General features: G+C 34.6%; 1 protein-coding gene across 1 annotated transcript in view; it reads right to left on the bottom strand.

Moving 5' to 3' along the window:
• Positions 1-13,069, bottom strand: part of LOC128169638 (uncharacterized) — an 84,210-nt gene extending 71,141 nt beyond the window's left edge. Inside the window, exon 1 of the mRNA XM_052835750.1 lies at positions 12,990-13,069. Within this exon, the coding sequence (XP_052691710.1) occupies positions 12,990-13,047 (58 nt within the window). The 5' untranslated portion in view covers positions 13,048-13,069. The remainder of the gene's footprint in view (positions 1-12,989) is intronic.
• Between the last annotated feature and the right edge of the window lie 281 nt (positions 13,070-13,350).

Below are 13,350 nucleotides of genomic sequence, written 5' to 3' on the forward strand. Positions count from 1 at the left end.
TATACTAAAAAATGGTACTTGAGCAAGCCTGCGCTCGATGTTTCCCAGTCAAAAAACCATCAGAAAACACCCATATTTTGCTACAAAACATCAATTTATCAAAATAATTCAATATTCATGACGTCATTTCTACATTATGACGTCACTGTGGTGATAACCTTTTACACCTTTATTTCCAATATGATTTTAACTATCTTTCACCTTATTTTAAAGCTCTTTCTAAAACTTTGATTGTGGGGGGCAAAAATTGCATAAAACCGCATTTCTATCGGGCACGCTCTCCAATTAAAATGTAAGCGATAAACTAAAATAATATTCAGTGAATTTTTACACCTGATTGTATTCATCCGCCATTTCTTGATTAAGCAAATTTATACTTATGCAATGAGTTTTCAATAACCAGGTAGGCAATGGTTTTTTTGTTCACAATTTAGTTTAATAAATGGAATAAAAATCGTGTAATACGTTTAATACTTTAAGGAACTTGTTTCTTATGCGCATTTAAAAGGCGGTGCAGTGCATGAATTTGGACGATTGCCAATCCAGACGATCGCTAGAAAATCATATTTTCTTTCTGCTTTAAACAGTCTTTGAACAATTTTCAAGGTTCATAATTTGAATACATTTACAGAGTGTCCCTAATTATAAAAATTAAACATACTTTTATTTATTTCAATTCCCGTTTGAAACAAGATTACCTATGGTTGTTTACAAACAAATCCAAAACATATGCTATTAAACATGTTAAAAATGCTCGACAAAACGGACTGCATTATCGTGTTTATTTATTACAACAAAATCACTAGATACGTTTATCACTTACATTCATTTTGGAGGCCGTGCCCGATAACAAATAATTTTACATATCAAATTTTATTTTTATCGGGCACGGTCTCCAATTAAAATATAAGCGATAAACTAAAATAATATTTAGTAAATGTTTACACCATATTGTATTCATCCGCCATTCTTGGTTAGGCAAATCTATACTTATGCACTGAGTTGTCAATAACCAGGGAGGCAAAGTTGGATTTTTTGTACACAATGTAGCTGAATAAATGGAATAAAAATCTTGTAATACGTTTAATACTTTAAGGAACTTATTTCTTGTGCGCATTTAAAAGGCGATGCAGAGCATGAATTTTTGGACGATTGCCAATCCAGACGATCGCTAGAAGGCTGCCGAGCATTAGCTCGACGCCTTAAAAAGTGAAGACCACATGCAAGCTCCGGTAATTACATTTAAAAATTATAATTTTCATAACTGAAGGATGAGATCCCTTCCCATATGATAATACACATGAGCAGCACTTTATGTGATATTTGGGGTTGAACTGTTTGCAGTGAATTTTCAGTTAATCAATAATCTTAACATTTCATGTCATAGAAAGTATAATGGTCTATATAATTATTACAAACAAAATTAAAAATTAAATTATGCCCCCTCCCCATGGCGGTTGCCGGTTTTAGATTTGCTTCTGTTTGCCTACATGTACATCATCGTGTGCACAGATTAAGAAACAAGAGGCCCATGGGCCACAACGCTCACCTGAGGAACAATAGGTATGATAAAATCAGCTTAATGGAGTCATAATACAAACTATCTGGACAATGTACAATAATACATGTAGATCCTGTATAAATAAAATCCATTTTCCCCTGGACATTCTTATGTTTATAATCATTAGTCCCTTTTCTAACAGGATGATTTTATAGTCATATCATATGTTGAGTATTGCAGTTCTCAAAAAGATCCTTAACAATAGTTTATATATGGGATATAAACGTACATCAAACTCTGAACCTTCTCGTGAGGCCTAAGAATTGTCCTGGGGCCAAAGTCTTAACAATTGTAAAGAATCATCTAGCTGATTAGTTTCTGAGAAGATTTTTAAAGATCTACCCTATATATTCCTTTGTTAAACTTTGACCTCCCCCCCCCCCCATTGTGGCCCCACCCTACCCCTGGGGATCATGATTTTCACAACCTTGAATCTACACTACCTGAGGATGCTTTCACACAAGTTTCAGCTTTCCTAGCTGATTAGTTTCTGAGAAGTAGATTTTTAATGGTTTACTATGTTTATTCCTATGTAAAACATCGACCTCCCATTGTGGCCCAAACCTACCCCCAGGGGTCATGATTTTCACAACCTTGAATCTACACTACCTGAGGATGCTTCGACACAAGTTTCAGCTTTCCTGGCTGAGAAAAGAAGATTTTTAAAGATTTACTTTATATAATCATATGTTAAACTTCGACCCCCCATTGTAGCCCCAACCTACCCCCAGGGGTTATTATTTTCACAACCTTGAATTTACACTACCTGAGGATGCATTCACACAAGTGTCAGCTTTCCTGGCTGAATAGTTTCTGAGAAAAAGATTTTTAAAGATTTACTCTATATATTCCTATGTAAAACTTCGATCCCCCATTGTGGCCCCACCCTACCCCCGGGGGTCATGACTTTCACAACTATGAATCTACACTACCTGAGGATGCTTTCACACAAGTTTCAGCTTTCCTGGCTGATTAGTTTCTGAGAAGAAGATTTTTAAAGATTTACTCTATATTCCTATGTAAAACTTCGACCCACCATTGTGGCCCCACTCTACCCCGGGGGTCATGATTCTCACAACTTTGAATCTACACTACCTGAGGATGCTTCCACACAAGTGTCAGCTTTCCTGGCCGATTAGTTTCTGAGAAGAAGATTTTTAAAGATTTACTTTATATATTCATATGTTAAACTTCGACCCCCCATTGTGGCCCTACCCCCGGGGGTCATGATTTTTTCAACTTTGAATTTACACTACCTGAGCATACTTCCACACAAGTGTCAGCTTTTTCTGACCGATTAGTTTCTGAGAAGAAGATTTTTAAAGATTTACTGTATATATTCCTATGTAAAACTTCGATCTCCCATTGTGGCCCCACCCTACCCCCGGGGGTCATGATTTTCACAACTATGAATGTACATTACCTGATGATGCTTTCACACAAGTTTCAGCTTTCATGTCTGATTAGTTTTTGAGAAGAAGATTTTTAAAGATTTACTCTATATATTTATTTGTTAAACTTCGACCCCCCCCCCCCCCCCCATTGTGGCCCCACCCTCAGGTGAGCTTTAAAAGTTAAGTTTACAATACAATAATTGTTAAAGTTGGTTTCTGGAAGAACAGACTTTGAAAATTTTCTTAATAAATATTGACAATTTCTTTACTTTTTTAATCTTTAGTTTTTAAGATCTGTGTACAAACATAGAATTGTGAGCAAATCTCTGTATCTTGCTTATAAATCGAAGCGTAACACTCAAATATGGTTAGTAAATAGAAATTGTAAACAATTATACACAAGAAACATGCACTATAACAAATAAAGAACACAATTTATTTTTTCGAAATGAATCATATATATATATATATACCTACATATTTCCGTCAGCGATATCAAACTCTATTTAAACTGAATAAACTCGAGAAAATGCCGAGCGACTCAACAAAACCTATTGCATTGTAATCTACCATTACGCAAAAGATAATGCCGAATTACCGATAGAATGAATTGTATTTCAGTACTTTTTTGATACATCAGATTTTGCTTAATTTGCGCAGGTAAACAGTTAACTGTTTGATTTACCGAAGTATCTGTTTGATTTGATACGTAAAAATCACGAAATACAGACGATAGTCTCCAAGTTACAAAGCATAAATAATGAAAACGAAACGAAAATCAGAACAAGCTAACACCAACGTCATGTGTGAAAACTGTCAATGCATTGAAATATTTAGCCTCAATTTACTTCACAAAATCGGCACCAATATATTTTGCATGTTTCAAAAAATTCCCTTCATACGCGAACTGTTGCATAACAAGCAAATTCATCATAGTCAGGTCGACCCTTTTTCGTATAATGTCATAGCTGCTTTAAACAAAGAGCCTCGTTTTAGAAGTATGGAATACGAGTCTTGGTAAAATGGGTATGCAAACCCGGGCCGTGGCAAAATAAAAGCCGGGGCAGATCGGCAATCATCAGTTCCAAATACGCATTATTTTGTGGCATATTTACAGCGAATACAAATATTACTGGTCCATCAAATATCCTGAAATTTTAATGAGATTGGCAGATTAATAACTGCCAATCTTTTGTTTTGCCCAGGCCAAGTCTTGCCTACCCATTTTACGGGATGCCGAACGCGAAGCTGAAACACGCCTTTCCTTTATTATTAATTTCATAATAACTCAGATTTGAAACAGAATTAGACCTTAATTTTTGCAATTTATATTTTCCTTCCCATAAGGATAATTTATGCTAAACTACGTTGAATTGAAATCAGTAGTTCTTGAGAAGAAGATTTTTAAAAATGCACCCCCCTTTTTCTACAGTTTCAAGGTTTTCTCCGCTTTGAATACAGATCGGACTTTTATTTCTGCAATTTATATTCGCCATCCCTTAAGGATGCTTTGTGCCAAATTTGGTTGAAATTGGATAAGCGGTTTTAGAGAAGAAGTTCAAAATGTAAAAAGATGGACGGACAGACAGACGGACAGACGGACGACGGACAAAATGTGATCAGAATAGCTCACTTGAGCTTTCAGCTCAGGTGAGCTAAAAAGGTGGGAGTGGGGGGTCCAGACCCCCCCCCCTCCCCATGAAAATTCATTTATATCAATAATAGTAAAATTACCAAAAATACACCTTGGACCCCAATGCTCTTACAGACATGTAAACGCTCTAACCCATTGCGCTTCAATGTTAGGTAACATTATTTGGGGGGTAAATATTTAATTAATATTTAATATACTTTATTGTTTATCTCAATAGGAAGTATACATCACAATATGCAGGTGTTCTGCACCATCTTAAAGCTGTTATTTACCTAATAAAATAGTGCAAGTGGATTTGAAGAATAGGTCATAAAAATATATGCATGTTACAAATAACTGATCTTTGAAGTTACGTACACAACACAGGTCTGCAGGTCTCATTAGTGGGTACTAGTTTTACCCAGCTCTTCAATTAGATGGGTTCACGTGTATACATACATGTATGTGTTTTCCATATGCAGAAAAGGATTAGTTAAGATCACCTAAAGGAATTCATTATTGTAGAGTATAAACATTTATAATTTGAATCATTTATTGCTATTAATTTTAACTTGTCAATGAATACTAGTTATGGATCCCAAGGTAGAGATATGACCTCTGATCATATCTCAATAGATCATCTGTCAATTATACGAGGTGTAATTGAATTTTTTTTAAGAATAACATTTTTTACCAGTTTATAAAAGTTTTTAGACACCCAAATTATATTTTGATTTTAATAGATCATTCGACAATTAAGGGGGGGGGGGAGGGGGGGGGGAACAGTTTATATTTGAGTTTGTTTGGGGGTGGGGGTTCCAAGTCATATATTTGACAATTTTTTAATGTAATTTAAATTAAGACTAAGCCATATACTACAGCCATGAACATGAATAGTATAGAACAAAACACAAACTAATACATGTACATGTATATATACATAGGAAGTATTACAAAACAGATGATTGATCTATATCTGGGTTCTTAAATTGAATCAAATATCATGTACATATTATATTATTGTTTCTTTGTTCAAGGCATTTCAGATGGTATGTAGGTCATGATCCCAAGTGCTCTTCCTGAAATTATCAAATATCATAAAAACCATTGAGATCCCCACCTTAATCCAAAGATATTATTCCTCCTTAGGTCATGCAGTCGCATCAGATCATTAAGACATGTAAGTCATGACCCTAAGGGGTCATCCTGACCCCCTTAGAATCAGAAATTGTCAATTATCTTTAAATTATTGATGTTTGATGATCCTATCTCTATTTAATCTGTATTATTAAGTCTCCCGAATGAAATTTGAAGACATATTGTTTTTGTACGGTTCTTAATACATGTATTATTATTCTTCGTTTTCTTCTTTTTTTTTCTTTCCCACTCTGAATTTGTTTCTCAGAGATGGCTGAACAGAATAGTACAAAACTCTAGGATATGATAGGCCTACATATCTTATTGTGCACCCTGGTTTGATTTTTCTCATTTTGGGTTCGACAACCACTTTTTGGGGGGGGGGGGGGGGGTCAAAGGGTGTGGGGTCTACAGACCCTGAAACGTACTACTACACCAAAAAAGCGTGCGACTTTCGTGCGACAAACGTTTCGTGTAAACCGTTTAGCGTTTCGTGTAAACCGTTTAGCGTTTCGTGTGAATCGTGAAGCGTTTCGTGTAAACCGTTTAGCGTTTCGGGCAAAGCGTGCAGCGTTTCGGGCATAGCGTGTAAATCGTTTCAGGCAAAGCGTGCGAGAACCGTGTGAAACGTTCATCAGATTTCATTCGGAACTCTCTGACAATTTAATTGTTTCAAAAAAGCGCTCATGTTAAACATTCTTTTAAACTTTTTGTGATTGGCAAAACTCCTTTGAGATATTCTCCTGAAAAAAAATCTATAAGAAATGATATACTTATCTTTTAACAAAATTGAATAATTTTTTACAAACAAAAGAAAAGTATGCGTATTGAAAGTAGACTAGTTACTGAGACTATTCGGCTGTGTACAACCAGTACACATAACCTCGGACATCGGGTAAGACCTGCACCTGGCTGAACCTGTCAATCAAACTCTGTGTATTTGTTTTCATTGGATGGTCACGCGTCTCTTTTTTTGTCAATAGCCAATAGAAATTTAATGACTTCAAGGTAGTCGGAATCAGTGTTTGATGATGCACACAATTTCAATGATAGATTATTTAACATTAATTTGAACAAAATTAAATGTAAACAAAGAAAGAAAATTTCCTGTTCATTTCTACGGAATGCGGGAAGTAAATTCTTCTGAATCCCGATTAAAAATATTTCTACAAGTTATTATTTAACTATTTAAACTCTGATAACGGAAAACAACAAGTAAATAACACACTGAAATTTTCCTAAAATGTACACATGCAATTAATTATTATGGGAATCTATATGCATGGTACATAATTCAAATAGATTATGATACATGTAGATATATTGTACGCTGTTATGCGGGGCGCTGGTTATGTATACGAATATTGAGACAAAAATCTAAATCATTTTTTATTTTTTGTTCTTTCCGAAATCCGAAATAGTAACTTTCTTTATTGTTTAATTCATTGCTTTTTTTTTCTGTGTTATTATGTACGGAACATTTATTTACGCGAATGATTCGACTTAAAAAAAATTAATCGGTTGTTTTATAGCATTTTTCTAACTTATGTGACTAATTTTATTTTACATAACTTTCAAAATTATCAATGTAAATAATTACAGGCTTATTTACAGTTAGTATTTTTACATCGTATTCTCTGAAACCAATAAAAATATTAATGTGAGAAGAAAAAACAAATCCCGCCGAATACTGAAAAACCGATTTCAGTTTGTAATCATACGGATTTTATTTTTGGTATTGAATATTGTGTAACGGTAACTTTTTTCTCTGGATTTTTTATTATTTACAGGACTAATAAGAATCATGAATATTTCTTTTGAGCAATAGATATATTCATAAAAGTAATATTTTTTGCTAATTCTGTGAATAAATAATGTTTTGCTTTAAATATAAGTACTAAATTAATTTGATTATTCAATTCAATACGTATGCACATATATGTTTCTAATATCAGTATTTCTATCATTTCTTGTTTTCTTAAAATTAATTCTTACTAACAGAGTCAGGGTAAAAATCCGAGAGGACCCGAATCGATCAGGATAAAAGCGTGTCCAAAGCGTGTGAAAAGCAAGCAAATCGTTTCGTGCGAGAATCGTTTCGTGCGAGAATCGTTTCGTGTAAACCGTTCAGCGTTTCGTGTAAATCGTTTAGCGTTTCGGGCAAAGCGTGCAGCGTTTCGTGTAAACCGTTCAGCGTTTCGTGTGAACCGTTTAGCGAGCGTGTAGCGAGCGTGCAGCGAGCGTGTGGTGTAGTAGTACGTTTCAGGGTCTGTAACATTGAACCTTGTAGGAAGAATCGTAGACTCTATTGTAAATGGTAACTTGAAAACGGACAAAGATAATAATATCGGGTTTTCATAATCATATATTGACTGTTACTGGCAATATATATATAGGGTTTATTTATTGGGGAGGGGGGGGGGTCAAAAGGGTGTGGGGTCTAACATTGACCTTGTAGAAAGAATCGTAGACTCTATTGTAAATGGTAACTTGAAAACGGACAAAGATAATAATATCGGGTTTTCATAATCATATATTGACTGTTACTGGCAATATACATAGGGTTTATTAGATCTGACTCCTGGGGTCATCCCTTTCCCCCAGGAATTTGAAATTACCATATATCTCAGAAACTGTTATAATCATGACCCCTAAACCATATATATTCATGTTTCTGATGTCAAGGGGTATTAAATGTTATGTAGGTCATGGGCCCTGTGGGTTGTCCTGACCAAGTCAAACAGCAAGTCCCTTAATATCTTCAAAACAGTTGAGATCCCCACCCTTAAACCATATATATTCTTGTTCCTTGTGTCAAGGGGCATCAAACGGTATGTAGGTCATGGGCCCCGTGGGTGGTCATGACCCCCCTCGAACAGGAAGTGCACGAATATCTCGAAAACGGTTGAGATCCCCACCCCTTAACCATATATATTCTTGATTCTTAAAGGGCATCAAAAGGTATGTAGGTAATGGGCCTCAGGGTTAAATTTAATTTTTCAAAACCGTAATGCACATCTATGGAACAGTTCCTATCATATCCCAAGAGATGATATGTCTATCCATTAAATCATAAAAGGAGTTCTAGGATCTATGTTTTTTTGAAGTGATAAACATCAATTTTCTGCTACTTTTTGACTCCCTGGATGAAATTTAAATTTTGAAAACCTTACTGCACATCTATAGAACAGTCCCTATCATATCCCAAGATATGATGTGTCTATCCATTAAATCATAAGACCCCCAGGACTAACAGAGAATTTTTGAAACCTTTTCACAAAACAACATGATACCCCAAATCAAACTCCAAGAGTTCAGTTTGCTGGTTTTTAAGATGTAAGAGCAGTTTGAGAAAGTAAAACGTGACAGACTGACGGACGGACGGATGGACGGAACAGGGTAACAACAATATACCCGAACTTTCTTTAGAAAGTGCGGGTATAATAAGGATTCATTAACAGAAAAAACGATTTTCTGATTTGTATGTGTGTTAACTGTAACAAAGTCATGGTGAAATTTTCCCCCCTTTTACCACAGATGAGATTTTAATTCATTTTTATGGTCATGTCCATTCGTAAAAAAAAATTATGCGTTAAAATTCAAATCACCCTATTTTATGACAAATTCGTAAAAAATCACAGCAGTAAGAATTACCTGTTATAAGGTATATGACAGTGTTGATGTATTGAAAACTGAATGGGTGGCTTTCAATAAATACACACTTGTTTGAAATTTTTGCTTGTTTTTTTTCCTCCCTCCCTCGTAGGTTTTTAATTTTCATGTGACGTTAAACGTAGAATTAATTTTAAACAGCCTAATGTTTAATCAAAGTACTGAAGTACTGAAAGCCGGGCTCTTTTGGTGTGTCTTTATGCATATTGTGTAGTAAAGACTGAAAATCTCTCTCTCTCTCTCTCTCTCTCTCTCATGCTTTTAATGTCGGCAATCAGAGAGCAACCAAATTTTGTAAGCGGCTATAAACAAAAACTATGTCTGTCTAGTAGAAGTTAAAAAGTTCACCAGTTGCTGCCTTGAATTTTGCAACAAGCATTATATATTCAATCCCCATTTCTTCATAGCGCAGCAAAGTAGTTCATGGAAATTCATGCGCATTGTATGTGTACAAAATGCATAGTAATGTTTTAAAAACACGTTATTAATAAGATAACTAAAAAAATAGACAATTCATTCGAAATTTAAAGAAAAAAGAAGCAAAATGCCAACACTTTTGACAAAACGTGGCTGTTTGTGAAACTTTTTGGTATAGCGGAAGATTTACCTTGACGCTGTTTGGTTTTTTGTTTACTTGTGCTATTTATAGTAACATTGGCGATTTGCCTGCCTATAGCCAGGACTCTGCTTTCAGCAGAGCCCGGCTAAAAATTATCTTCTTTACTCCCACACACCTCAAAGGAAAACTGAATTCATGATTTTGTAGACCAGATCTTTAAGTTTTTCACCAAAATTATAGGTTTCATAGTTCTTTTTGAAAGATTTTAGGCAGGGAGGTGGTCATCATTACATATTTATAATTTTCTACTACAGAATGAAACCTAATTAAATGCATATATGAGACTCCTCAACAAGTTTGTGTATGGGTTATATGCTACTCAGGTGACCGTTAAGGCCAACTGGCCTCTTGTTACTATATGGCAATATTGGCCCCACCCCAGAGCCTAAACCCTTGACCCAGGGGTCACGAATTTCACAATTTACACACAACTTACAGCTTATCTGGCAAAAGAGTTTCTGAGAAGACTTTTGAAAAATACCAACAAATTTTTAATGATTTTTAATTACATGTATCTCCCTTTAAAAGAAGGACTGACCCTTCATTTTAAGATATTTGAATTCCCTATACCTAAAAATGCTTTTTGCAAAGTTTGTTTGAAATCAGCTCAGTGGTTCTGTAGAATCAAAGTACTGAAGAACTGACGGGAGTTGATTTTATCGATGTTTATTAATTTTAAAATCAATGATATGTTATTTTGCATGACAAGTACATGTAGTTTCTAGTTTGAATTACGCACATGTTTATGATATGAATTTTTGGACTTTTTCGACAAGAATGTCGAGGAACTCCCATAAGAAGCATGTTAAATAAAATTAATTCAATCAAACTATGTATCAGTAATAGAAATATCTCTCGAAAATTGTGTGGATTCAAGCAATATTGAACTCTAGTCTCGTTGAACCAAACGCTTAGCTGACACTGTAGATCTCCGACAAGGATTTACGGAGACAGCCGAGCGTCGAGTTGAACGAGACTATATTGAACTCTGGCGTAGGAATACATATGACTACAAAAAAATATTTAAATTGTTCGTACCATTTAAAATCTGACTATTTTCAAGGTATTTATAAATAAGTTACCTTGAAAAACAATGCTTTAGCATTCACTACATCGAATTTATCAAGAACTTAAGTCCTGTCAGCAGCAATGATTTGTGCTGAGGTCCAAACACTGTTTTACTTTCGGTTTGTCTGAGTAACTGCATAGGAGAGTTGATTGAAATCAACTCCCAAAAAATCGAAAATGTAAAAAGTTTACAGACAGATGGATGAAAGGATAAGGGTCAAAAAGTGATCAGAAAAGCTCATTTGAGCTTTCAGCTCAGGTGACCTAAAAATGTTGGAGTCTTCCGCCAACTTTGAGATTGGGTTTTTGAGCCTTCCATGACTGGTTGAAGGCATCTGATATTTTTTCCATTTTAATGGGAATTTGATGGCTGAAAATTCGATTTTAATTTGTTATCCCAGCCTGACTTTTTGTAGGCATCAGGCTTCTTATTTTAAGTCTTCCTATATAAGCTGCCCAAAACCCTGTCCAAGTGTCTGAATTTTCTATCGAAGGGCTTACTGACTTCAGATTTATCAGAAAATGGCATTTCAAACCACTTGATTGTATGCCTATGCCTTGGATGTTTCTCTTTATCCTTCCCCTTTCATAATAGGGGCCAAATAAAAATACTGCCACATAAAAAATCTTCTAGATTCGGTAACACCTTAAGTTTGTAATATGGCACCAAAAGTAAGATTAGCATGTTCTAGGGGACGCTGTAGAGGTTTGGAGATTTAAAATTTGACAGTGCGGTGGTAAAAAATTCCAGAATGATTAGCTAACGTAAACTCTAACAGAAAAGTATGATTTGAAGGAGATCAGCTTGTTTGGTGTAGTACATAAACTAAGTACAAGTGAATTATTAATTCACATCATTCAATTATAAAGAATAGAAAATTTTACCTCTTTTGACATTAGTTCTTTTGATTATAGTGCTAATAGACATGGCGTTTTATTGTCAGGATATGCATCAAAAGACAAAAGTTAATTACATGGTTGTCTCGAGTGCCAGACATGGTATCAACAGGATGAGTAAACAAATGTCAATCAGTCGCCAACATTCAATCTGGGAACTAAATTCAGTTGATTGACAGGGGCACTTTTTTTAAGGTTTCCAATATCCTTATGGGAATAAAACAGTTAAAACAGATCACAACCATGCTTAAACCATTGAATGAACACCGTGTTATCTTTAGATCTTTGAAAATCCACAACATTCAATAATGGCGGTGATGTTGAAAAAAGCACATTATATTATATAAACATATAAACAAAAAGCATTCACATCTTCATATACTTTTTTACTGATTATAAATCATTAAAATGAGTTAATAATATATCTCAATCATCGGCCAACTCCTTTAATAAATTTACCACTTGTGCCCCTCCTCCCCCCCCCCCCCCCCCAAGATCTTAACCTAAATGTGTAAGCAAAATGTACCTAATAGATGCTTTATTCCTAAATGTAAAACCAAAGAATGACTAAATTTGTTGTCATTTTCAACTTAATTCACTCTTAAATAGTTACAAAATTGTATCAATTAGTTATTACATTTTTGTACCTTATATCAGGCACAAGAGAATTATAACTAAATAATGCAATTTTGGAACCAAATTAGGTTCCAAGTTGCATGACTCGCATGACTTTTTGTTACTATTTAGCCTTTGGAAGTTATAACATTTTTGTAATTTCTTCTGGTATTATGTACCTTTCATTTTCTTATATATGTAAATATGGTCTATTCTGCAATCTGTTTGTACCAGTAAACAAAAATATTGCACAAACTTTGTTTACATATTTTGGTTAACAACAATGTATAAACGCTTTGAATTTTTTAAGCTTGACTTGTGACTTTGCCCTTCTAAGGAACTCTGGTACAATATGTACAAAGTATTGATCGCATCAATTTTGACAACACAAACCTGATATCAAGGAAAAGATGCTGCTTCCTAGGCAAACCAATAACAGCGATTGATGCATTTTAAAGAGCTTTACTTCTTTCAAATCTGGAATGAGATACCAAAAAAAAAATTCAATTAATATACTGGTACTCAAAATAGATCCAAGTACTGTCAATCCCCATGCACATCCTGAACATTTACTTGTAGCTGTGTGTTATTATACTTTACAGATCAGCCTTAAGGTCGGTAGCAGGTTTAAAATTTTGCGCCCTCTGCGCAGGGTATTGCGCATTACTGTTGTAAAAAACAAATTTAAAGTAGAATGTTCAATGATACAGGTTATCATGTAATGTTTTTATTTCAGAAAAATTACTTATCAAAA

This window comes from Crassostrea angulata, unplaced genomic scaffold (assembly GCF_025612915.1).
Source record: "Crassostrea angulata isolate pt1a10 unplaced genomic scaffold, ASM2561291v2 HiC_scaffold_164, whole genome shotgun sequence".
Taxonomy (NCBI): Eukaryota; Metazoa; Mollusca; class Bivalvia; order Ostreida; family Ostreidae; genus Magallana; species Magallana angulata.